General features: G+C 45.8%; 1 protein-coding gene across 3 annotated transcripts in view; it reads right to left on the reverse strand.

Annotated features, from left to right (window-relative positions):
- NADK2 (NAD kinase 2, mitochondrial) overlaps positions 1-27,967 on the reverse strand; it is a 1,068,394-nt gene that overhangs the window by 88,137 nt on the left and 952,290 nt on the right. For all 3 annotated transcript variants that reach the window (XM_086960538.1, XM_086960539.1, XM_086960537.1), the window contains one exon: positions 23,123-23,246. In XM_086960538.1, coding sequence (XP_086816664.1) covers positions 23,123-23,246 — 124 coding nt within the window. The remainder of the gene's footprint in view (positions 1-23,122; positions 23,247-27,967) is intronic.

Here is a 27,967-nt window from a genome sequence, read left to right on the forward strand (position 1 = left end):
CCTTAACTCCCACAGTCGATTACTTACCTGTGAACCGATAACCTGATTTTCCTCCATAGGATAACATTGACAATTTTCTTCCAAAAAGATTTTAAGTGTGGAGTTTTGAAACCTAAAAATATTCTTTAAAAATCGCATGGATAACTAAAACCTATTTTCTCACCTGTTTGCAGGAAATGTCCCAGTGCTGAATCTAGGTATCCAGCACTAAGTTAGAAAAGTAACGTTAAAAAGTTACCTGTAATTTACTGAAAAAGCCTATTCATTTTAATGTACTGCATTTGCTAAGTGTTGCAACCTCCTGCATTCCCTGTAAATCAAACAAAGTACAATTTCTATTGCATTTTTAAACTGTTATATATTCAGCAACTTATTACTGAAAAGTATTTAATGCTTACCTGTGCCAGGCTTACTTGGTTCTAAAAATAAACTACAGTATATTTTTTATACAAAAACAATTGACCTAGAGTTCAGTTCTTGAGTGTGTGAATTAATTTGCTGACTGAGTATGTACATCAATGCTTAACACTGTCCTCTGATACTGCTGTACTGCTCAACCACTCTACCACTAATAGAGAATAAGATTCTATCTAACTTTAACCTCTGGTGTCACCTGGACACTATACACACTATACCTCATTTTGGTGTAGTATATATAGAGCCAGTTTCTTACACCTAGACATGAGGGTAGTGATAGGCAGAAACACATATACTATAGCATCCACCTACAGCCCAAACAAGCGTCAGGAGTTGTTCCTCAATAACACATTGAGCGCTATCCTGGATTCCCAAGAAGAGGACCTGGTTATAGGGGGGAGTTTTTTTTTAATATAGCTCAGGATGCACAGTTGGACCGATCCAAACAAAGACTAGGACACATCAGGGCGCTCTCCGACTCTATTAAGCAGACATTTTTAGACTTGGGACTCTGACGTGTGGAGGACAAGAAACCCTACGGCTAGGGAATACACATGCTTCTCAGCTGCACACCAGACTTATGACCGTATCGACTGGTTCTTAACATCCCCGAGAGTCACTAGGGCTACAAGTGGGGCTTCGATAGGGACAGCAGCAATATCAGATCACTCCCCAATCAGGCTTGAATTGAGTCTCCAAGGGGACCCCCAGGGTCACAAAGTCAAGTCAAGTCAAAGAGTTTATATAGCGCACTACATACCCAGAGGGTCTCAAGGCGCTTAGGGAGGGGAGGAAGATTACTTGTCAAATATCCACGTTTTAAGTTGCTTTCTGAATGCTAGGTGGTTCTGGGTAAGGCGAAGGTGAGTGGGGAGTGAGTTCCATCTTTTAGCAGCCAGGTATGAGAAGGATCTGCCTCCCATGGTGGTCTTGTTGATGCGAGGTACAGTGGCGAGGGCTTGGCTGGAAGAACGTAGATGGCGGGGGGGGGGGTGTAGAAGGACAGTCGTGAGTTGAGGCACTCTGGTCCGATGTCGTAGAGTGATTTGTGTGCGTGGGTCAGCAGTCGGAAAGTGATCCTCTTATTGACGGGTAGCCAGTGGAGGTCTTTCAGGTGACCAGAGATGTGTTCGTTGCGTGGGATGTCTAATATGATCCTGGCTGAGGCGTTTTGGATTCGTTGGAGTTTCTTCTGGAGTTTAGCGGTGGAACCTGCGTAGAGGGTGTTTCCGTAGTCCAGTCGGCTCGTGACCAGAGCATGGGTGACTGTTTTTCTGGTTTCGGCGGGGATCCATCGAAATGTTTTTTTGAGCATGCGAAGAATGTTGAAGCAGGATGAGGATACGGCGCGGACTTGTCTGTTCATTGAGAGTGAGGAGTCCAGGATAACGCCTAGGTTCCGTGCGTGGTCTGTCGGGGTGGGTGATTTTCCAAGGGCTTCCGGCCACCAAGAATCGTCCCATGCAGAGGGGGATGTACCTAAGATGAGAACTTCTGTTTTATCTGAGTTCAGTTTCAGACGGCTGTGTTTCATCCATTCGGCAACTTCTTTCATTCCTTCGTGTAGGTTAGTTTTGGCGGTGCTGGGGTCATTGATGAGAGAAAGGATCAGTTGAGTGTCATCCGCGTAAGAGATGATGTTGAGGTTGTGTTGGCGGGCGATGGCCGCGAGGGGGCTCATGTATACGTTGAAGAGGGTGGGACTGAGTGAGGACCCTTGGGGTACGCCACAGATGACTTCAGTGGCCTCGGACTTGAATGGTGGGAGGCGGACTCTCTGGGTTCTTCCGGTGAGGAACGAGGTGATCCATTCAAGTGCTTTTCCTTGTATTCCGATGTTTCTGAGGCGTTGTAAAAGGGTGCTGTGACAGACTGTGTCAAAGGCTGCGGAGAGGTCGAGGAGGATGAGCGCGACTGTGTCTCCATTGTCCAGTAGAGTTCGAATGTCGTCTGTTGCTGCGATGAGGGCGGTCTCAGTGCTGTGCTTTGCTCGAAAGCCAGATTGTGAGGGGTCGAGGGATTTGTTGGCTTCGAGGAAAGCGGCGAGCTGGTTGTTGACAGCTTTCTCGATGACTTTGGCCGGGAATGGAAGGAGCGAAATGGGGCGGTAATTTTTGAGTTCGGTGGGGTCCGCTGTGGGTTTTTTCAGAAGGGCGGTGAGTTCAGCGTGTTTCCAACTTTCTGGGAAGTTGGCGGAGTTGAAGGAGCAGTTGATGACGTCTCGGAGGTGCGGTGCTATGACGGAGTCTGCTTTGTTGAAGATGTGGTGAGGACAAGGGTCTGTGGGGGATCCTGAGTGGATGGAGTTCATCAGGCGGATGGTGTCCTCAGTGGAGATTGGTTTCCAGTCGATAAGGGTGTTCAAGGGGGGAGAATGTTCAGCATATGGTTGGGTGGGCTGGTCTCCGGGTTGGTTGTCGAAGCTGTTGTGGATGTCTGCAATTTTGTTGTGGAAGAATGAGGCTAGGGAGTCGCAGAGGACTTGAGAGGGGGTGATGTCGTTGGAGTTGGCCGAGGGATTGGTAAATTCCTTGACGATGTTGAAAAGTTCCTTGCTGTTGTGGGCGTTGTTGTCTAGTCGATCCTTGAATGCTGTTTTCTTGGCCTTTCGGATTAGTTGGTGGTGTGTGCGGGTGGCGTTTTTGAAGGCGTCCTTGGTGCTAGTGGTTGGGTCTTTTTTCCAGGCCTTTTCAAGGGAGCGGCAGAGTTTCTTGGATTTCTTAAGGTCATCGTTGAACCATGAGGCTTTCTTGCTGCCAGGTTTGCTTTGACGTTTTTTCAGTGGTGCTAAGGTGTCGGCGGTGTTGGATAACCATAGGGTGAAGTTGGCAGCGGCTTGGTCTGGGTTAGAGGAGTGGGCTGGGGTGTTTAGAAGGAGCGATGAGGAGATCTGGTCGATGGTGATTTTGTTCCAGTTTCTTCGCAGAGATGGTTGGGGGTGGTTGATGGGTTTTGGTTTGTTGTAGGTGAAGTGAACGCAGCTGTGGTCAGTCCAGAGGAGATCCGTAGTGTGGCTGAAGGAGACATGCTTGCTGGAGGTAAAGATGGGGTCGAGTGTGTGACCTGCGATGTGGGTGGGGGAAGTGACCAGTTGTTTAAGTCCGAGGTTGGCGAGGTTGTCCAAGAGTGTGGTGGTGTTGCGGTCGTTGATCTTTTCAAGGTGAAAGTTGAGGTCTCCCAGAAGGATGTAGTCTTTCGAGGGGAGCGCGTGTGGAGTGATGAAGTCCGTGATGTCTTCACTGAATTTTGCGCGGTGTCCTGGTGGTCTGTAGAGGAGGGTGCCTCTGAGTGTGGTCTTGGGGTCGATGTGGATCTGGAAGTGAAGGTGTTCGGAGTTGGCGAGGTTGGCGTCAGAGCTGGTTGAGATGCGGATTGATTTTTTATGGACGATAGCGATTCCTCCACCTGTGTGGCCGGTACGGTCCTTGCGTGTGATCTTATAATCTTCAGGGATGGCAATGGTGATGTCTGGGGCGGAGGAAGCGTTCATCCATGTTTCTGTTAGGAAACAGTGGAGGCTTAATCAAACTGCTTGAATATGACGCCAATATTAAAGAAATAAGGGACGCTATTAAGACTCATCTTGAAACTAACGATGTAGGAGGGACCTCACTCACCAATCTATGGGACGCCCTAAAAGCAGTCATCCGAGGGCGTTGCATAGCAATGGCAGCAGGAGTCAATAGGATATGAATGCAAAGATGGAGCACCTCGAATTGCAAGTACAAGGAATTAGAGGGGGTTCATCAGAGTACCGGTTCCATTCAGATTCGGCGGCAGCTTTATGCGGCTAGACAGCAGCTGAAAGCCCTCGACTATGACCGGGTGGGATACTTGCTCCTGCGTACCAAGCAGCTTTACTGCACTGGCGGCAACAAAGCAGGGAAACTCCTGGCATCTCTTCTTCGAGCACAGACAACTGCTAGGCACATGAGGAGATTAGAAGTACTCAGGAAGAGATCTTGCATTCAGGCGATGACATAGCAGACAGGATGGAATCCATTTATACAGAATTATACAGGGCGGACAATCTAGATATGGAAGCAGCCAAATGATGCCCCTTCCTCACCTCGAGGCAACAAATTTAGAAGCAGATATTCGGAAGGAGGAGATTCTTAAAGCCATAGAGTGACTCACCACAAGGAAGGCTCCGGGGGAGAATGGTTTCTCGACCAATTTTTACAAACCCTTTGCTCGAGACTAAGCCCCGGTCCGCTTATTTAACTCCTTTAGCAACTCCGGTAGAGTGACCCCAACTATGACCATGGCTGAAGTAGTGGTGATTCCTAAGCCTGGTAAGGATCCGAGGGATTGTGCGCCTCCTATCGTCCCATTTCATTATTGAACGTGGACCTCAAGATTTTCACAAGCATTCTGGCGGCCCGCTTAGCGCCCCATATGCAGGGGTTGATTGACCCCAACCAGTCGGGATTCATACCAGAACGCAACTGTAGTGATGGAACCCGTCGAATGTGCCACTTGCTGGATAAGACCCAACGTACTTAGACGACCACGGTGCTTCTTTCGATTGATGCTGAGAAGGCATTCGATCGGGTCGTAAATTCAGTGTGGGAGTACTGCATCTATAGGGACCCCCAGGCGCGTATTCGGGTTAACGGGGTTACATCTCAGCTGTTTGGAATTCGGAGGGGTACGCAACAGGGTTGCCCACTGTCGCCCCTGCTCTTTGCATTGTATATGGAGTCGTTTGTAGAGAAAGTTCGCCAGAACCCGAGAATATCTGGGATCCGAATGGGGGATAGGGAGCATAAAATGTCTTTGTATGCAGATGATGTAATATTTTTGACCCAACCAGCAACCTCAATACCCCCTTTAATGGAGGAACTAGATCTTTTCAGATTAGCATCGGGCTTTAAGGTTAACATCCATAAAACTCAAGCGATGAGCCTCCCCAAGCAGAACAATAGGCCCTAACGGTACAGTTACCATTCAAATGGCCTACAGAGGGCGTGCAGTACCTGGGTTTGAAGCTCTTCCCCACCCTGGTCAAGATGGACCAAGTGAACTATGCCACTCTCCTGGCTGGGGTTAGGAATGAGCTCTCCAATTGGAAGAGACACTTCCTGTCCTGGCTGGGTAGACTGGCTGCAGTTAAAATTACTACTCTCCGCGGATCCTCTATGTGATGTAGACGTTGCCGCTCAGACCACCGCCCAATATGTTGTTACAGACGCAACACCTTATCAATAACTTCTTTTGGGGACACTTCCTATAAAGCCCCCTCCTGGTGTCCTTAAACTCTATTAGTTTGTATGGAACAATAAGAAGCCTAGAATGAGCAAAGAGCTAAGCAACAGGCTCCTTCGTGAGGGGTTACTGGGGGGTTCCCAGTTGTCGCACAGTGAGTCGGAGAAGCACTGGCTTTTCATGGAAAGAGCGATTGCACTGTGGGGGGTCCCTCTCCCCACAAAGCCCAGCGCCAAGCAGGCTTATACAGCTCGCCAATAATCCGCATGACCTTGAAAGCTTGGGATTCTACAACAATAAAACATGGCTTAACCTCATTTGCGTAACCTCTTACACCAATAGTCTGGAAGGAGTTTCCCCCAGGTCTAGATCAAAGGGCTTTCCATCACTGGGACACAAAGGGATGTCGGTCTATCGGACACCTGTTCGATACAGAGGGACCACTGACTTTCAAAGACCTTTGCTCTGTATTCGCCTAGCCGGAGTCTGAACAGTACCATTTCCGTCAAGTACGACACTGGGTGATGCATCCCTCGATGCGATTGGGGGCCCAAAGACCATTTACACCATACGAATAATGGCTTCACACCAAGACATCTAATTCGCATCTTATTACCTAACTTTATCACATGGTGCACCCCCCAGAACCGGCGATATCCTTTTCGGGGCAGTGGCGCTGGGAAGCAGAGCTTGGACGAACACTCTCACAGGAGGAATAGGGGGATATTTTTTACTGCACGCGCCACACCACTCGGAATGTCTCCAGCATTGAAACCACGCCAGCTACCTATTGGTACCTTACTTCCCCCAGAATTCACAGATACAAGCCAAACAGCTCCCCACACTGTTGGAGGATCTGCGGAGCAGAGTACACACTGACATTTAATATGGGAATGCCCGCTTATCTCCACCTATTAGGAACAAGTTTTAACTGTCAACCCAATAGGCTCACAATCCGCACAGAGAGACAAATGGGAATAGCTTTGAGAGCAGGACTACAAAATATATGATCCCATTGGGGCACAGATAGAATACCCACGCACCAGGGGTTGCTGCATAAACTATGGAATGTCTTGGGTATGGAATGCATATCTTTTTCCATTTCTGTTAAGTGCCATGCTAGGTCTTATCACTTTCTGTAAATTATCGCTGATGGCATTGATTGATGTATAACAATAAAAAAGATTTAAACCTAAAATCATATAGGAAGCCTTGCTGGTAGTGGAAGCTCCAAGCGCTTAGAAGCACCTTTCAAGTAGGCTATGAAACCCACCAATGTCTGCTGAGGAGAATCCACTTTAAGAGGAGTTAGAGATGCTGGCATAGGCGATACACAATCATCTTAATAAGGGTTTTCATTCTGATCCGCCTGGAACTCATCCTCTTCTGGTTGCTGATCGCCATCATGAAAGGTGTCCAAAATCGTTAAGGGATGCAGAATTGGTCTTACTTTTTGAGGTATTGGTGAGCTCTGTTGCACCGGAGTGATCTCAGAGGTCTCCTGCCTGGCAGCAGGTTGTAGGGGAGTATGTGTATCAGGGAATCTTTTATAATAGTATTTAATCATCATGCCTAAGTCCGTTACTAGCAAGAAAGGAATCGCTATAGCTGACTTTTGCTCATGTTGTGGTTCATCCTCTTGCTCCTCATAAAAATAGTGCACCTGGAATGTATCATATATCTGGCCTTTTGTTTGGCCTCTATTTGAGAAGGAATCACCCTCTATATATATTCAGACTGCTCCCAATCTGCTTCATCATCCTCCGTGTCCTGACATTTAGGTTCAGTTGGGAGGGACTACATGCAGGACAAAAGACACTTTCATTCCCCGATTCCTGAACTCCAGCAGATGTGTTGAAATAAGGGGTGACATTTTAGAGATGTCTTGAGGCAGATTAGAAACTGTGCCATCGTGAGAAATTAATAAAAGGTCTTTCTACCGTCAACGGGCCTGTTGATAGCACAGTCAATGACGTGGCACCAGAAACCAACGCTGTTGACGGAACAGTATAAGTTGAGGCAGTCATCACCGACGAAGACGATGGAATCTTTGCCGTTGTAGACGGTCTCATCGATGATGAGGACACGGTCTTCAGGGTCTCCATTGAAGACTATTGAGGAAACCATAGTCGCCGTTAACACCATAGTCGGCAAGGACGCCTTCTGCGAGCTAGCTGCCGTAGACGGCAGAATCTTCGTCGACTTCGAATTTTCTTTGACAACATTTCTTTGAAAGGAGTATCAGAGGCAGATAATGATGGTGAGAGAGGAAGAAGGACCAGCCAGCTCATTATTTTTAACTTTTTCCAAGCTAGCCTCTCTGCTGTGAGATCTTGATCTTTTTGAGTCTTTATCAGAGGATGACAACCCTCATTCTTACTTGTTTTTTGAGGAGGTATGAGGCCTGTTCCTCAGAATCCGAATGAATCTTCTTCTGTAGCCACAGAAGCAATCTATCCTCTTGGTCTGAAATCTTTTGCAGAAAAAGTATGGCTGCTCTTACGGTCTTTGGATGTATGAAGTGGATACAGGCCATACAGGTACTCCTTGTGGGGATCCTCAGAACACAGCCTGGATTTTCCACAAGTCTTACAAGTCCGAAATGGCCTTTTAATTTTTAGACTCAGACTTTCTGAAAAAATGTAGCCAGAAATACTCCCAGACTGTTCTTTAGATGTTCTCTGGAAGACTAGAAATGTACTGAGGAAATTACAGGTCAAAAGGTTATGAGAGAAACGCTGACTGAGCAGAGCTCAGGGAAACTCCCTATAACATGACGTATGGTTAGAAATCTGAGGGATGGTGCCTCTGCTGGGGTTCAGGGGTTTTGGGTCTGAGCTCTGATTAGTTAAAGTTTGGATGTTTTAAAACCATGTGTGAATAGGCTACAAAATGTGTTGATTTTACAATGAAGACTACAGCTAAGCATTTAGCACTGCTTTTAAAACTGTTACCGTGGGAATCCCACCATGACAAGAGGGAAGATTGAAGCATGTGAAACTATAAAAGATATAATACTGGAGAAGGAAAATGCTACTTGAGCTGTAGAATCTCATGCTTCCTCACCGTCTCCGATGGGGTCGCCGGCTTCTTCTTCCTTCGATTCAGGTCCGAAGAAGTCTTCAATTGAGCCTGTGTGTTGGCTCTGCATGTCGCGTCTTCGGGCCGGAAAGTCTTTTTGGAGCGGAAAGCTCGGCACCAGTTGCAGTCCTGTTCACTGTGTTCCGGTGACAAACACAGGTTGCAGACGACGTGTGAGTCGGTGCACAGGTATTTCGCGTGGCACCGAGGGCAGAAATTAAAGGGAGTTTGTTCCATCGACTGAGTCGAACCAGCGGCTAGGCCCGACCACCTACCGTGAGCTCTCTGATCTAATTTATTTTTAGCTCTTACACAGTCCACAAAGAAAGGGGAACGCGATCGGAAACAATACCGTCGAGGGTGAATGTTGTAGGCGCCGAGAGGAACCGAAGGATCGACGTCGAACCGGAGCGTAGCGAGTCACATCCGAACCCAATGGCGGAAAAAACAATCTGAAGATGGAGTTGATGACCATACGCACTATCACCGAAAGGAGGAGTCACCTACCTTGTGACTAGGAAGACTTCTTCAGAGATAAACAAAGTGCAAACATCCAGACCCAACACTAGATGGCGATCTCTGCATAAGCATGTGATCTACAGCTCACATGCCTCAAACATATGCGTTTACCTGTGTAGGCTTTTCCACCAACCCCACTGATTCCATTAGTGGCACGCAAACTAAGCCAACAGTCACTCACAATGATCCTGGTTGCTCCCACATGGGCAAGACAGCCATGGTACACGACCCTTCTAGAACTCTCAGTAGTTCCGCACCAAAGACTACGCCTGTCGCCACAATTGTTAACAAAGAACAATGGCAAAATCAAGCACCCAGATCCCAATCAGATGAACCTAGCGATCTGGCTCCTGTAGTCTTAGAGTTCGGATACCTTAACTTGCCTCCAGACTACATGATCATCATCAAGGAAGCAAGGTGCCCCACTACCAGAGCATGCTGCGCAGCTAAATGGAAAAGATTTGTAATCTATTGTAATAATAATCAAATCAATCCATTAGATGCCTCCAGAACATAATCTGTTACTTGCTACATCTTCAAAGATGTAATCTGGCATACTCGTCCATAAGGCTACACCCTGCTGCTATAGCAGCATATCTTCAAAACAGGCAACACATGCCCCTGTTCAGAATACCACCTATCAAAGCTTTTATGGAAGGACTTAAAAGAATTATCCCTCCAAAGCATCCACCTTCGCCAGTCTGGAACTTAAACGTAGTACTAACCAGACTCATGGGGCCACCTTTCGAACCACTCCATTCATGGGAACTACAATTCTTAATTGCCATTACCTCCCTCAGACGAGTGAGTGAGCTACAGGCACTAACCGTTGAGGAACCCTTCATGCAAATACACCACAATAAGGTGGTGCTACGCACTAACCCTAAATTTATGCCAAAAGTAATATCCACTTTCCACATCAATCAGTCCATAGAATTGCCAGTTTTCTTTCAAAACCCGCAGTCGGTGGCTGAAAGAGCCCTACACACACAAGATGTTAAAAGAGCTCTGCTATATTACGTTGACAGAACTAAATCATTCAGGAAAACAAAACAACTTTTTGTTGCCTTTTCTCCACAACATAAGGGTAATCCCATTTCAAAGACCAGAATAGCCAGATGGATAGTTAAATGCATTCAAATATGCTATCAAAAGGCAAAGCGCACTTTAACAGTTCCCCCAAAAGCCCACTCAACGCGCAAAATGGGGGCATCCATGGCTTTTCTAGGAAATATTCCCCTAGAAGACATATGTAGGGCGGCTACATGGTCTACCATACACACCTTCATTAAACACTACTGTGTAGATGTGCAAGCCAAGCAACAAGCTGCTGTAGGCTAGGCTGTCCTTAAGACTCTTTTTCAAACCACTGCAGCTGGTACAGGTGACCACCGCTAGAGGAGAAACTGCTATACAGTCTATGCTAAGATATGAATTCAGCAGCCCACATGCCTCGAACGGAAAATGCTACTTACCAGTATGCATCTGTTCTTGGCATGTAGGGCTGCTGACATTCATATCGTTTTTTACTTTTTTCCTTTTTTGTTCATTTTCTCATTCTAAATTATTTCTATGAAGGACAATACACTTTAGGAATTTCGTAATGATCTTTACCAGCCATTGTTCATGAAGTAACTGTAAGAGAAGGAAAGCAGGGCGACATCTTCTGAAACCCAATAGTCTTAACAGAGGTATAAGCCATTTCTTTCTGAACTCAGCATAACACTTACAAAAAAGAATAGTATGCATGGTTGTCTGAATGGAGATGTCATCTCAAGGGCAAGGAAGTAAATTGCTTTCCCAGTTATTTCTAGTGGGAAATACAACCAGTCGATGGAAAAAGTTTAGCCTAAACCTTGTCAAGAGAAAGCGCTCGTAAGTGGTGATGTCATACGTTAAGTAGAGCTGGATGGCAAATGTTGTTTCAACAGCCAGACAGTGGTTAACTGTGGATTTCAGAGCCTCGATCGTTAGTCGTAGTTCATCGAGGTGGTTAAGACAATGAGCCTGGAAAGCCTTCCTCGGTATCTCCCGAATTGAAATGGGGTCATGATAATATTATTCTAACCCTAGATCAAGTAAGAACCTTTTCACATAAGATAACCAACCACATTTATGTGCATTCTCCAGGGCAATACAGTCTAAGATTATCGATTGGGAAAATGCTGTTTTTTCTGACGTCCAGATTCGGTGCCACAGTAAAAGTGGCTGTATTTTCACAATGTCTGACAAATGGGAGAGTCCCAGTTCCATGTGACAGGAAAAAGTGGCCGTGCTCCTGGGTACAGCAAGAAGATATCTTAAAAAGGTGTTTTCTACCCCCTGTAATACATCAGTACCCACATGGCCCCACACACCCGCCCCGTAGAGTGCCACTGTAAGACATTTTGCTCTGTAGATTTTAAGAAGTTCCACAAGGGCTCTTTTCCCTAATTTCCTTGAGAAATTTACGAGGGCTGTAGTGGTTCTTATAAAGTGGAGTTTCCTCGTTTCAACCGCCGGTTTCCAAGAGAGTTTTTGGTCAAACATGATTCCTAGATAGGGGTATTTATTTGTTACCGATAGTTTTTCGTTGTTTAAATAAATGTCCTTCAATTTTTGATTTCTGCTGAGCCCAGCTTTCATAACAAAAGTTTTCCCAATGTTGATATTTAGGTCCAGCTCGGCCATGAAGGAGGAGTATCTATTCAATGCCTTCTGCAATTCAAGTGGGGTACGGGCTAAAATCACTGCGTCGTCCGCGTAGAGTAACGCAGGAATCGGGCGGTTGTTTATTATCGAGAGGTCCTGGCACCCCTTTAGCATTTCCCTCTCCAATCCGTTGGTATAGAGTGTGAAGAGGAAGGGGGTCAGGACACAGCCCTGCCTGACTCCTTTCTCCACTCCGAACGACGCGGTTAGCTCTCCCTTAGCCCCGTACCTCACCCTTGCAGTCGCATTTGAATATAGTTCACTCTGGAAATTTACCAGGTTCGAATCTACCCCCATCTCCACAAGTATAGACCAGAGTTTGGCGTGGGAAACACAATCGAAAGCGGCTGATAAATCCACATACACCATATAAAGGGCTCCTGCTTTTATATTTACGTACTTGTCTATCAACAGTGACAGGTTTAAAGCTTGGTCAATGGTCCCCACTCCCTCGCGAAACCCATATTGGAGGTCTGATAAGATCCTGCCATCATCTGCCCATCCCTGCAGGCACTCAAGAATCACTCGACCAGCCACTTTTCCTAGGGAGTCCAACAGAGATCGGGCGGCAACAGGATGCAGACTGCCGGTCTCCCTTTTTAAAAATAGGGACCAGTATTGACTTGGACCAAGACTTCAACAGGCCTGTTGCACAAGATGCATTTAGAACCCTGGTCAAAAGAGGGGTCCAGAGCTCCATATTGGCTTTAAAAAAAAGTCTATTGGTACCCCGTCCGGGCCAGGGGCCTTCCCATTTTTACTTGCTCTCAGGGCCTGGGCAACCTGCTTGATAGTAATTGCTAGGTCAATAGGATAAGGGTTGGATGTTTGGCCGCTAGCATTTGTTTCACATTGAGTTGCGACTACTGGATTTTTTGAAAAATTCTTTGAGAAATGCTCGACCCAGTCCCTTACATCAATGGCCATCTCAATTTTAGGAGAATTTCCATTTTTAGTCGGGAAAGGGGATTTAACCACTGACCAGAATGCGGTGCTGTTTTTATGGGTACAGCTCTCATGGAGTTGGTCCCAGAGCTGTTGCTTTAACTCTAATTTCCTTTCCTTTATTGCAAGGTTATATTCTTTTCTTAAGTTTATGATCTCCTGGGGGACCCTAACAACTCGTAGTGCAGATTTTAAGTTTGAATAAGCCACTGTACACCTATGGTTGAACCAACCCTTCCTCTTCTTTGATGTACTTTTGAGTTTTACCCATAGAGCGTCGTTTATAGCTATTATCACCGCTCCAAAATTAGTAATAACTTCTGCATCTGAAGTAGCCACATCTAAGCATTTCTTGATGGAGAGGGACGCAGTTTTTACCACTGATTTGGTGATGTCAAAGGGGTCAACTTTACCCCATTTTAGAGAATAGCCATTTTGTCTGTGTAATGTTAGATTGTTTTGTGCCAAGACACTGACAATACTACGGTTGGGTTTGTGTTACAGTGTCAAGGTGCTACTGAGGGGGTAATGATCACTTAGGGAATTTACGTGTATGGTAAAGTCTGTGTCTATGTTCTCCCGTCGATTTGCGAGAAGAATGAAATCTATTGTGCTTTGAGTGCCTCTCCCGTGGAAAGTAGGAGACATCACTGTGTTTGAGTTGGTCATTTTGTTTGTCACTACCAAGTCTAGATCAAACAGTTTCGTTTAAAGAATTTCCCATTCTCGTATGTCTGAAGTGTGCGATTGGGTTGTCGCTCTCATCAGTAATACCACATATTTTTCTGTTACTCACTTTACATGGTCACTGATTAAAATCTCCACCCCAGATAATCGTGGCCTCCTTCGATGACCTCCTTAGTCTACTTAATAATAGGGAACGAATCAGACGTACTACGGGTACTGATTGTCCCTCAGGAAGATTATTATAAAAATTTACCAATAGGAAGGTGTCCTTGTTATTTATACGGAGACTGAGGACCTGGTAGTTGGGTTCAAGTTTTATGGGTATTATTTCATCTGCCTGTATCAAATTTGAAATGTAGGTTGTTAGACCTTCCTTTGCTCTACCGAACTTTGATGGTTGGGCAGGTGAAAAAAGGTTTTGTACCCTTCCATATGGGTCTATGAGGTCGTCCAGGTGTCCTGAAGACATAAGTTTTTAAAATTTTGAATGAAATTTATCCATACATCATTTGCTAGCTTGGAACGCTGTCCTGCAACGTTCCAGAACCAAGCAACGATTGATTGATGGCTGTCTCCCCTCCTGGTTACCTCTCTCCGTCTCAGTAGGGATTATTGGAATTTGTTTGACGTTGGATACCGTAGTGCCACTCCATCAGGTGTGGATAAATGTGGCCCAATGCCCTCCATCAGAGGTTCTGTATCTTGATCCAGATCTTGTGTTGTCTTATTAAGATCTGGAACGAGGTTGGGCTAGGGAATTGGGCGCTTGATGATGTCAGTTACCCTATACTTTTTCTCTATGAGCCCATGTGAGCTTTTCGGACCTGGAAGTCAATCCACTCCTTCCAAACCTGAGAAGGAGGCGAAGCGATTGAGGGTGAGGATGTTAAATCTGGGGGCTTGTGTGTGGGACATAAACGGTACCGCGTGCTTTGTGGGATTTGCCAACAAGGACCGAGGATAAAAATAGCTTAGATCGCGTGCTATGATGTTGCTCCCGCCCCTCTCTGCGTACCAGTCGACAATGTGTGTGGTGGCCCTATAATCTCTGAAATTGATAATGATTATGTCCCCCTGAATTTCCTTTGGTCTATTCCCCACCCAGCCAAGTCATCGAACAAAAGGATTTCCCCGTTGATGTTAGGGGGCAGTGGCCTGTTACATCTTAACCAGTGTACAACTTTATTCTTGAGTTAATAATAACCTTCTTTTTTCCCATTCTCTAGTACTGGGACTCCGGTGAGTATCACGACATAGGGAGCTGCCTCTGGGGGCAAATCTATTTGTTGTTTGTTAGGTTCTTCGATCTTTCCTTGAGTACGAGTTTTAACTGTATTAACCTGCGCGATATACGAAGTATGAGATTGACCTCCTACCCTTGCCCCCCTGATGTCTGTCTCAGTTTTATCGTTCGGCAGAGATGCCGCGGTGTTAAGGTTTGCTGCGGGGAGTGGATCTTTGCCAATCGCTTTCTCAGCCGGAATTGCTTCTGTAGATAGGTTTGGTACTTTTGGGATAACAGCGGTTGAATCGGGTTTACTATGGACAGATATTTGTTCAATTAAGCCGGTGTTATTTGCAATACATTTTTCTTTGCTAATGGTTCAAGTTCCAAAATTTGTATAGCGCACTACTCACCCAGAGGGTATCAAGGCGCTTGAGGGAGGGAGATGCTTTACTTATCAAATATCGAAGTTTTTAGTTGCTTTCTGAAGGAGAGGTGGTTCTGTGTAAGGCGGAGGTGGGTGGGGAGAGAGTTCCAGGTCTTGGCCGCCAAGTAAGAGAAGGATCTTCCTCCCATGGTGGATCTGTGAATTCTCGGTATTGCGGCGAGGGCTTGATTGGACGATCGTAGCTGGCGGGAGGGGGTGTAGAAGGAAAGTTGTGTGTTGAGGCATTCGGGGCCAAGGTCGTAAAGGGCTTTGTGTGCGTGGGTGAGGAGACGGAACGTTATTCTCTTGTTGACAGGGAGCCAATGGAGATCCTTCAGGTGGCCGGAAATGTGAGCTTGTCGAGGGATGTCCAGTATGAGTCTGGCTGAGGCGTTTTGGATGCGTTGGAGTTTTTTCTGTAGTTTGGCTGTGGTTCCTGCGTAAAGGGTGTTTCCGTAGTCCAATCGGCTTGTGACCAGTGCGTGGGTGACCGTCTTTCTTGTTTCGGTGGGGATCCATCGGAAGATTTGTTTAAGCATGCGTAGGATGTTGAAGCATGATGATGAGACGGCGTTGACTTGTCTGGTCATCGAGAGGGAGGAGTCCAGGATGAAGCCCAGGTTACGTGCGTGGTCCGTAGGTGTGGGTGCGGTTCCCAGGGCCGGTGGCCACCATGAGTTGTCCCAGGCAGAGGGGGAAGACCCTAAGATGAGGACTTCCGTTTTGTCAGAGTTGAGTTTTAAACGACTATTCTTCATCCACTCGGCTACTTCTTTTATTCCTTCGTATAAGTTGGTTTTGGCGGTGTTTGGGTCTTTGGTGAGGATCAGCTGGGTGTCGTCTGCGTAGGAGATGATGTTGAGGTTGTGTTGGCGTGCGATGGATTCGAGGGGACTCATGTATACGTTGAAGAGGGTGGGACTGAGTGATGATCCTTGTGGTATGCCGCAGATGACTTCGGTGGCCTTTGATTTGAAGGGGGGGGGGGCGGGGGGGGGAGGCGGACTCTCTGGGTTCTTCCGGCCAGGAACGATATGATCCATTCCAATGCTTTTCCTTGTATTCCGACGTTGCTGAGTCGTTGTATGAGGGTGCTATGAGAGACTATGTCGAAGGCTGCGGAGAGGTCAAGTAAGATGAGGGCAATTGTTTCTCAGTTGTCCAGTAGTGTTCGGATGTCGTCTGTTGCTGCGATGAGGGCGGTTTCGGTGCTGTGTTTGGCTCGGAAGCCGGATTGTGAGGGGTCGAGGGATTTGTTGGATTCGAGGAAGGCGGCAAGCTGACTGTTGACGGCTTTCTCAATGACTTTGGCGGGGAATGGGAGGAGCGAGGTGGGGCAGTAGTTCTTAAGTTCGGTGGGGTCTGCTGTGGGTTTCTTTAGAAGGGCGCTGAGTTCGGCATGTTTCCAGATTTCTGGGCAGGTTGCGGAGTTGAAGGAGCAATTGATGACATCGCGGAGATGGGGTGCGATGATGGAGCTTGCTTTGTTGAAAATGTGGTGTGGACATGGGTCGTTTGGCGATCCTGAGTGGATGGAGTTCATCAGGTGGATGGTGTCTTCGGTGGTGATGGGGTTCCAGGTGCAAAGGTTGTTAGAGGGCGGTTTTGGTTCGGAAATGGGTGGAGTGGACATATCTTCGGACTGGTTTTCAAAGCTGTTATGTATTTCGGCGATTTTGTTGTGGAAGAATGAGGATAGGGAATTGCAGAGGTCTTGGGAGGGAGAAATGTCGTTGGTGCCGGCGGTGGGGTTAGTAAATTCTTTGACGATGTTGAATAGTTTCTTGCTGTTTTGGGCATTGTTGTCAAGTTGATCCTTGAATGCTGCTTTCTTGGTGGATCGGATAAGTTGGTGGTGTTTGCGGGTGGCGTTCTTGAAGGTGGCTAGGTTCTCAGTGGTTGGGTTTTTTCTCTAGGTTTTTTCGAATGTACGACAGAACTTCTTGGATTTCTTAAGGTCATCGTTGAACCAGGGGGCTTTTTTGCTACCTTGCCTGATTCGATGGTTTTTCAAAGGTGCAAGTTCATCGGCGCTATGGGTGATCCATTGGGTGAGGTAAGTGGCTGCTTAGTTTGGGTCCGATGATTTGGTGGGGGGGTTTTGGTGAAGCGATGTGAAGAGTTGTTCGGTGGTGATTTTGTTCCAATTTCTTCGAGGAATAGGTTGTGGGTCGTGGACTTTTTGTAGTTGAAGTGAACGCAGCTGTGGTCCGTCCAATGGAGAGCTGTGGTGTGATCAATGGAGATGTGCTTGCTGGAGGTGAAGATAGGGTCGAGCGTGTGTCCGGCGTAGTGGGTGGGGGTGTCAACAAGTTGATTGAGTCCTAGATTGGCAAGGTTATCCAGGAGGGTGGTGGTGTTGTTGTCGTTTTTCTTTTCCAGGAGGGAGTTGAAGTCTCCCAGTAGAATGTATTTCTTGGAGGGGAGGACATGTGGGCTGATGAATTCGGCAATGTCTTCGCTGAATTGTGTGCGGGGTCCTGGTGGTCTGTAGATGAGGGTGCCTCTGAGTGTGGTTTTGGGGTCGGTGTGAATCTGGAAGTGAAGGTGTTCGGCGGAAGCGAGGTTATCATTGGAACTGGTCGTGATGCGGATGGTGTTCTTATGGACGATGGCGATGCCTCCTCCTGTTTGGTTGGTGCGATCTTTTCGGATGATCTTGTAGGTGTTCATCCATGTTTCTGTAAGGAAGGCGACGTCCGGTGATGTAGTGTCGAGTAGGTTCCAGAGTTCAATTGAGTGTCTGTGGACTGAGCGGGTGTAGAGCAGGAAGCACTTTAGGTGGTTAGTGTCGGTGCTCTGTTTGGAGTTTGTGGATTTGGTGTGGGTCCTGATGCAGTCAAACTTGCAGGAGTGGCAGGTGAAGGGTCCATGGGTGTGTCCTGGGGCGGCTTGGTAGCAGTTTGGGAGGCGGCCGGGGTTGAGAGGGTTGCGGCGTCATATGTTATGCGGGTGGAGTGGGAATTGCGGGGAGCAGGGGGACTGGCGCTGGGCGCGGTCCAGGCGCGGACGGGCGTAGACGGGCTTACCTTTGGCGCGCATGGGGCACGACCGCTGCGCGTGAACGCTGCGTGCGAATGCATCTGTCATATGCGGATAGTGGAGGGGAGGGGCGAGGGAGGAGCAGCTGGGAGGCGGGAGCGGGGTGGAGAGCCGGGCAGGGAGGCACAACAACAACAACAACAAAAACAAAATGGCAGCAAGCCAAATGCGAAACAGGATTGGGGCACAATATATAAGAAACGCGATGTGAATGGCAGTGGAACCGGCACAATCAGGCACAAAACCAAAATACAGGCAGCACAGTACAATTGAGCAGAGCGTTGCAGCGCACTTTGGCAGACTATCGCTACGATAATATGCAAATTAGCAATCAGGAAATAGACAAGGCAGCGCAGCACAATAGAGCAGATATTTAAAGCGCAATATGGCGATCTAGCGCTACGAAAGTGTTCAATTAGTAAACAGGGAATAGAAGGTGTGGGGCAATGCGAGCAAGCAGGCAGAAGTCTGGCAGTAGGCGCTACGATACCAATTCGGCCAGCAGGGCAGGGAGCAGCGTGAGGAGCGACCGCTTCTGAAGAAATCAGGACGGTTGCTATCTTCCAAACACACGCCAGTAATAGAAACGGCGTGTGTTTGAAAGATAGCAATTCATTAGCAAAGAACCCCGCTATTGCTAGTACTATGAATAAGGAAGATTAAAATACGGAGTGGTTACATTTAGTTTGTGTCTGTTATGGAGGCGAATATCAATTGATGGTGGCTACTGTGCTTTACCAGGGCAACTAGCGAGATGGGTGCCAGTGCGTTTAGCATGTCGTTATCATGTAGACAGTAACCAAACCATTGTAGTAATATTAGTAAGGCATAGAATAAAGGAAGTGCCACATGGAAAATATTAGGGATTGAGATTGAACTCCCCATATAAGTTACTTCTTCTAAAAAATGTTTGGAAATAGATAATAACATCTGTGACAATGTAGGAAGATAGGTGGAGTATAGAGACCATTATCAAACTACAGTTTGCTGACTTTATCCATAGGTGGTCATATCAAAAGACCGCCCTCAGGAGGTTATCCCCTGATGTTCATGCGTGCTGACAAGACTATTCTCATCAAGCCGCTAGAGCACACAAGGCCAAGGTTTTTGAAATTGGTAAGGTATTACCTTGCAAACCTTTTGGTGTAATTCTGGGATATAAGATTTCACTATGTCTCTTACAACTGGCCGTCCTTTTCTTTTTTAAGAATGAGCAAGAACAACGTGTTTTTAACTGAATAAGAACGTCCGGTCTTAACTTATGCAGGATTCCTATATTTGACAAAGGTATGCTTTTTTAATAATGGATAATACGACACAGGATTGGACACTATGTAATCATAAATATGATGGTGTAATACTTTATGTTTAAGGGAGTCATCCAGATAAGAAAATGTATGTATTCCTGCGCATATGCATAGTAGATGTCTCTTGAGAAAGATAGGACATCCTTCTGTTTGCCCATTCTGCACTTAATATTGAGGTATGCGGTGTTCTTTCATAAATAAGAACATATTGGTTTGGTGATAAATTTGTGTAATGAGGGATGTCAATTTGGTGGTCTTTTAAATTATTACATGAGCTTCTTATTATGTATCGAAGTGTTTGTCGTGTTAAAAAAATGAATATGCTGACAATGTTACAATAAATATGTTCCTGATAAGTAAATTTGCTGTTGAGATATGATTATTATAAACTGTCAATTAATTGTATGTTCCTTATATTTAGAATACTGGTCCTGATGAAGGTGTTTAAAGCATAAACCGAAACGCTGCGTCGACAACTTTTCTCTTTGTGATTTTAATGATTGTATGATATTTTTTGGTGATTCCAATGTTTTTATTCATGATTGTGCTGTAAATGAATTTATGAAGATGGAATTATGATATATATTCTCTTTTTTAACAATTTTTCTTGCTTTTTGATTTTATGTTGTGCATTTATATTGATTTTACTGTTTAAATTGTTGGCATTATTGTATGGTGTACTATGAGCTCTTGACAACTACGACATCCTTCTGTTTCTTGTACAAAGTGCAAACTAGGGACTTTGTTACTTTTTCATGCGCACTGTAGTCCAGGGGAGGAGTCACCTATCTCGTGATACTTCAAAGACTCTTCCAAGACAACAAGGTGCAAACATCTGGACCCAACACTAGGCGGCGATCTATGCTAAGATATGAATTCAGCAGCCCACATGCCTCGAACTAAAGGTTTCTGGGGTGTTAGATTTAATTTCTTCTATGCCTGTTTAATTCAGCAGGGTCCTTGAAGTATTGGCTGATCACAGCTAAGTATAGACTGGTTGTTCTTTCTTTGAGAGTTTGCCAATGAGGAAATTGTCATCCTCCTTTTCTATTTGTAATTGAACATCATGTTATGCAAGCCAAACGTATACCATATGGTATGCTAAAGTGTTGTCTGGTGTTCAGGCTTTCACTAGGCATATCTGTAATGGTTCAGCATCATGGACGATCACCCTCTAATGTTATAGTACATCATCTTTCTTCTCTACTGGCCCTGGATCTTAACAGGGGGCAGTGGGACTGAAGAGACCTCTGTCAATCAGAATGGAAATGGAAATATGGAGTTGACAGCAACAGATTCTTCAAATTGAGTTCTCTGTATGGCCTGTGGACGAGAGTAGAGGGAAAAAATGGCTTGTGCCACAATCTTGGTAAATAGCATGCAGCTATATGTTTGGTTGCAGCTTCTGAGTAACATCATTCCCTTCCTGCCCAGGTATGGAGGCTGGTTTCCAACTTTGAGTCGAGGACCTAATGGGCTTCAAAGGAAATTTTGGGAGAGAGGACTGGTCTGGGTCAGCTTGGTATTGAGACACTTGGTGTAAACTGAAAATGTGGCGCTTTCTTACAGGGTAGATCCTCAATCAAGGCATAGCAATCCTTTCTAGGCGGCTAACTGATTTAGTCAAGATTGTTTCAGAGGCATATTCCAAGGGGGTTGTGACCAGTCCTCGATTTTAAGGCCTGAAATACAGAGAATTTAGGCTTTGCTGGAGGAGCTGAAGAAAAACAGTTTTACTTATTACACAGTTTGCATGGACATATTGGTTGCTCTTGTTCTTTTTAAATATTGGATGAGCTGAAGAGCCAGCATGAGAGTCTGCTGGAGAGTTTTATTGGACTCTGCTCCTGATGCAGTTAGAGGCTACCAGATGGAGCTCCCAAAATAGTTTTTTATTAATACTTTTATCAATTATACATCAAGAAAATTAACAGCAAGTTATTTAGGCTACCTGGTATTTGTGACAGAAGTTGTGAACAGGTAGTCAGCATCACACCATGTGGCTTACTATGTATGTATGGGAAAGGCAAATATTATGCCACTCTCAGTACAATAACAACCATAAAACAGATAGACAAGAATACAGTAAAGGGAGGACATTCTGCCTATCAAGACTGTCATATACAGCAGCATATGTTCTTAATTTGGTACATTCAGAGCGGGAGAGTAAATAATACATCTATTGTATAATTTCAATAAATCAAATACTTGATCCACTCTTTCGTACTGGGAGGGGGCCTCTGCCCCAATGCACGGTAAGTCTTCTTTTAGCCATAAGTAACACAAGATCTGTATACCTTCTTACTTTGTAAATGTAGTTTTGATTTATATAGCGCTATATCACCGACCGGTTTCTAAGCCCTTGCTTAGGGAACCCGTCCTGGTAGTCCCCTGTTAGATAACCCATTACTCGGCATCCCCAAGGTGAAAGCCAGGCATCCCACTGCGAGGGGCCGTCGTGGAGATTAAGCAAGCTATTGCCCAGAGTTGCAGAGTGAGACACCATGATTGGAATAGGCACCGAGGCGAGAATTGTCAGGTCCGAGGAAATTTGAGCCCAAGGTCCGAGGAATTGAACCCTGGTCCGGGCCAGACCTCTGCATCAGGGTCTGCCGCTCCAACCACTTGAGCCACACTTTCCCATTTCCCTTTGGCATGGATATCAGAAAACCATTAATGCCAGCATCTGGGAGTGATTTAGTGGCTGACAGATTATCTATCCCAATATTTCAAATATTTCCACCCAACAGGCTGTCCCAGGTCAAGCATACAATTTGCATTAAAAGGGTGACACTTAGGGCATTGTGCTGTATCGAGTAGTGAGCTCCCCAAATTGTTATACTCAAATCCTTCAGCATCTTCGGCACCCATGCCCGTTAGATACTTGGTCTACTTCGAGTCTTTGTGCTACATGATGCTGTACTGTGGCTACCTTCTGTCTCTTTAGTGTCTAAAAGTTATTTCTGTTGAACGCTTAACCGTTGTGGTCTCTCAGGTGGACAGAGGTTAAAGACTGTTGGCCCGATAATGGAAAGCATGGCAACATTTTAAAAGGGGTGTTTTGCAAAACCTCCTGCCAAATGTCACATGACCTGGTCCCAAGTTCTTTATTGTTTTATCAATCAGTGCTGGTCATGTACTGACGCTCTAGCCCGCCTTCAGCTTTCTGGTCCTCTGGTGTAGCAATATCGCTTGAGGTACGGCCTGTATTAAGCACTATAGACACATGCAAACACTACATTGGAAATAAATCTGTGATGGAGTCTATGTTCTGGTGCATTGTTAACCTCGGTGGAGGTATCATTAGTCACCTTGAAACCACATGCAAAGTAAAACAGCTGGTAAAGTTCAGAGCCCAACCACTAAATGGCAGGAGTGTGTACAGCATGTGAGCTGCAACAGCACATGCATAATATTTAGCATGTATTGTACTGGCTTTGGTAAACCTAGAAGAGGTTCAATGTAGTGAACAATGGGTGTGAGACCGGGCAAAAAAATCTAAAACATAATAAACTCTGATAGTTTACATTTCAAATCTTAACCACCATACGAAAATGAAGGAAAAATACTTACTTAGAAGAGAAACCACGTTGACAGCTACTAGAAAAAACACGATTTGCAATAGGTTCTCGAATACTGAAAAGCATCTTTGGCACTCCCGGATCATAAATAAGTGAGTTATTGTATTCATCTGCGACTAAAGAAAAACAAACTAGTTAACTGAAAATCATCATCACTTTTAAAGCAATAACAATGTAATACATGTGGAAATGCTGCTGGACCACGTTATCAGGTACTAATAGTGTTTTTGCTCATTTTGAGAAGTGTTATGCAAGGGTTAAGACACTTTACTATAGTAAAAAATTGTCGGAGTTTTAGGCAGGCTACCCAAATCTTAATTTATAAACTGGATATGTACTTGTGTTTGGAGAGTATGGGTTTCGCTGCTTTTTATTCCCTGCCTCTCATTCATGTGTGTCCCCTACATGTAATAACCTTTTGGAATGATAACATTTATAGAATTTGTGGGCCAATTTAGATTCTGTCTTTTTTTATATTGAGAACTTTGTACACTTTTTTTTTTTAACATGTTTTTATTGGCATTTTGCAATTGAATAAATCCACAATACAAGTACGAACAATCATATGACAACCCTAAGCATGGTAACCTGTAGAGATCGGAATCCCATATTACTGAAAAATAAGTAAAGAATACACTCGATATACACTCCCATCCATGATTCGCCATGTTCTTATTTGCTCTTACATTCCGTACTGTCTCATGTATGTACCAGAGGCAGTTTCTTTGTCTTCCTAGTCAGGAAAGAGAAAACAATATACATTCACTTCATGCCAATTATTAACAACTAACAATCCAAAATCATCTTTGTAATGTGTTGTCTCTTATGTCTGCAGTGAATTAAAGACTCTCTTGTAAGTTATCTAGTCCGACGTGTGGCTCCTAGTTCAGGATCTTGCCACTATGATTGTATAACTGTGGTTGCCCAGGGGTTAGGGGAGTGGGAATTGGGTCCGGGGATCTCATGCCAGTACTGCTTACTCCTAGTTCCTCCTCTATTGTGTCGCTTCCTTCTGTCTCTTCCATATTCCCGGTCTCCTAATCCCTCATTACCTCCACCCATAATTTCACAATGGGGTGTTTACGGATCCCATGAGATCATCTTTCTTAAGGGCCCTCTGTTCCGCCCTGGACCAAGTATCCACATTTTTCTCCCATATAGCTCTCAGAGGGGCAGTGCCTCCCGTCCAATATTGCGCAATTTGTCTTTTTGACAGGACCAGAGCTAGGTCTGCAAACCTAATCCTAATTTTCTTGGCTTTGGGTCTAAGTAACAGGCCCAACAGGCATATATCTGAAGTTTTCTGGAGTACCCGGGATAGTGTTTTCTTAATAGCAGTCAGGACCTTTTCCCAGAAATCCTGTAAATATATGCATTCCCACGTCATATGAGCGAAGCCAGCATCTATTACTTGACATCTAGCACAGGCTCTGTCGCTTTCCCCTTTCATCACATTTAGTCTGTGGGGGGTCGTGTAGACCATGTGTATATAGTTAAATTGGATCATCTTGAAATTAGAATTTCTGGATACGTTTTTGGACCCCCTCAGTACTCGCACTCACTCCTTGTGCGACCGGGACCTCCAGATGATCTCCTCCCATTTTCTCTAGTATGGTACAGCTGAAGATTCAAGAAGTGCTTGATATAACCACTTCACTAGGTGCAGTGCAGCCCCCAAAGTCAGTGGCGCTTCAAGCACTCTGTATGTGTGTGTGTGTGTGTGTGTGTGGGGGGGGTCGGTACAACCACCCAGCGACAAATCCCGAGATGTTTGCGTCAAGGAGTGATAAGTCAAGACCTGCCCATGTGACAAGTCATGTCGAGACATTAGCTCATCCATAGGCATCAACGCGCCGAGGTGAAAACAATCTCCCACCGCTGTTATCCCCACTTCAGTCCATACCGTCAATTTAGAATCGGAGTAGAGAGCCAATGGATTCCTGAATGGGATTCCCAAGAGTGGTATTTCCGGAGCGTATGGGTGGCCCTTCTCCGTGTGCCAGAGGCATCTCCTCCAGCTATATGAAGCTGCTTTCATCAGCACGTTGAGGTGTGAAAGGTTCACTTTCTGGTGTATCAGTTTAGCCACTAACTGACCAGATTGTTTCTCCCGGGCATCTCTCCCATTAATTCCACATTCCGATTGTCCAACCCCTGAGCTAGCCATTGCAATTGTGCCACCAGATAATACAATTCAAAATCAGGGCCCCCCAGCCCACCATTCTCGGCAGGTCTTTGTACTATGTCCAGGGCTACCTTATTTCGTCCCGTCCCAAATCAGTTCCAGGAATAGCTGGGTCACGTCAGAGAACCAACTTGGTGTAACTCCACCGGGAGATTCACAAAGTGGTACAATAGTCTAGGCAACAATAATTTTTGAGAGTGCAATCCGAGCTATCAGCAGCAATTTGAGGGAGTGCCAAAATGGTACTGATGCTTTCAGCGCTATAACTAGTGGATTAAGGTTCCACTTGCGCAGGTCCTCCAACTTGTGAAAAATCTGGACTCCCAGGTACCAGAAAGAGCAGGGGGCCCACACCAGGCCTGTCGGGAGGGTCTCCGGCTGCGTTTGGTCTTCCATTAAAGGGAAAGGCATATGTCTTAGCCTTATTAATTCGTAGCCCTGTCAGATTTGCGTATTCATCTAGTATGGTCAGAGCTTGCTGTACTCGCACCGCCGTCTCTCAAGTACAACAACAAATTATCCGTGTAAAGGGAGATCACGTGGGGCCTAGATCCCAATCGGACACCAAGGTGGGCTTTCTGTTGCTGAAAAACTGTTGCTAGGGTTTCTATTGCAATAGAAAAGAGCTACGGAGACAAGGGGCATCCCTGCCAAGTTCCACTGTGTATAAGATAGGATTTTGAGATTACGCCGTTCGTCCTTACTCACGCAGATGGAAGTGGGTATAGAATCTTCAGCCACCTAATCCAGTGTTCCCCAGTCCCAGCCTGTCCAATGTGCCTCTGAGAAAGTTCTATCTCACTGAATTAAATGCCTTCTCTAAGTCTATTACTATCAATGTGTCTGGGTACTGGTGTCTGTCTGGGTGATGTAGGACAGAAAACAGTCTCCAAAGGTTCCCAGACGTGGATCTGGTCGGTACGGACCCGTTCTGGTTCGTGTGAATTAAGAGTGGTCATATGTGGCAGCAAATGGGAGGTCAAGATCTTACTCAGGATTTTGAAATCTCCATTAAGCATCAAACGTGGGAGAAGTCCAACTCTTGGGGGTGTGGTTTTTATGGTTTTTGGTAGGGGCACAATTAGCGAGTCCCTAGTCGAAGAAGGCAATTCCTCTTTGTCCCAGGCCTCTGAGTACAGTTCTACTAATTTTGGTACGAAGGTCTGGGCATATGTAGAGTAAAACTCCACCGGCAACCAATCTGGCCAGGGGTTTTCCCTCGGGCCATGTTCTTTAGTGCTGTCCTAATCTCCATTTCAGTAATCTGCCCCCATAGAGTTTCACAAAGATCAGGTGATATTACCGTCAGGGGAATGGATGCCAAGTAAGTTGTTATGGTCTCTCTCTGTTGCGGCCGAGATTCGCAATACAATTGGGAGTAGTAGGATCGGAATGCATCATTTATTTCTCTAGGGTGGTGGGTAGTCCCCCCTCTGACAGATTATCCCAGACTGTTGGAGCAGGCATACATGTCCAGCCTGGTATGTAACTTGTACAAATGCTAATAGTATGAGTAGCCCCTCACATGTCCGTGCTGTAATCTCCAGATACACCCCCTAGTTTCAACCCACCAGCCAGTCTCGAAATCCGCTAGTCACCTTGCTACTGGTGTATCGTTCAGCGGGGGGTTGACCTGTCCATCTCAATATTTGCCACGCAATTAAAATTTCCCACTAGCAACTTGTGGAAAGTGTTGCATATGGAGAGGTGTTTTGACAAACTATGCAGGAACTGGACCTGATCATGATTAGGTGCATAAATACTCCCATGTGTGAGGTCCCTGCCTAAGATCTTCCCCTGTATAAGGACATAACTGCCCTCTGGGTCCGTGAGTACCTTACTCACTTCAATGGGGGTGCCTGCCCTGATCCATATTAGTGCACGCCTCAAGAATTCAGAATATGTAGTTGCATACAAGTGCCCCTGCCATCGATGTCAAAGTCGGGCGCTCTCTTCTAGTGTGAGGTGTGCGTTTCCTGTAACATCGCTACCTGTATGCCCCGGTGTGTGAGGTAACTATGTATTTTATGCCTTTTGGACATTGAGCCCATGCCCCTCACATTCCAGGAGAGCGTCTTAATATCATGGTGCACTAGTGTCATGATGATGATCGTTTTAGATTATGTCTCCCTTCCTTCCCCTCCCAGGCCTCCCCATTTTTTGCAGACTTCCTGCCATAAAATAGAAACATTCTGACAGAGACCATCACTTTTGCCCATTGAGTAACTGCCTTTACCCCGGTTAGCTCAACACGGATGGCCTCCTAAACCTGTAAAAAAAGAAAACAATTAGTACAAGATTGTCCCACTCAATTGGGACTATCTTGGCGGGAGTGTGTAGAGTGTTAGTCACTGCGTGCCAAATCTGCTCAGGCCTCGATATCTTCTGACAGGGATCCTATTCCCTCCTGCAGCCGTGACTTATGGGCCTCATCCGTCCCATGTTCGTGTTTTCGCACTCCTGGGCCCATTGCCTACATTAAATAATGTAATTGGTCATCTGCGGAGTCAGCTCTGGGATGTTAATTTCACTTCTGGCTGAGGCCCCTGACTCAGAGTCCCCCACACTTTGTTCCGAGGTTTTGTCAGAGTTATTCTTCTCCGGTTGTTTTGTCAGGACTTTAGCAACAGCTTGCAGGACTGCTTTTCTTTT

The sequence above is a fragment of the Lissotriton vulgaris genome, chromosome 3_1, assembly GCF_964263255.1.
Source record: "Lissotriton vulgaris chromosome 3_1, aLisVul1.2, whole genome shotgun sequence".
In the NCBI taxonomy this organism is placed as follows: domain Eukaryota; kingdom Metazoa; phylum Chordata; class Amphibia; order Caudata; family Salamandridae; genus Lissotriton; species Lissotriton vulgaris.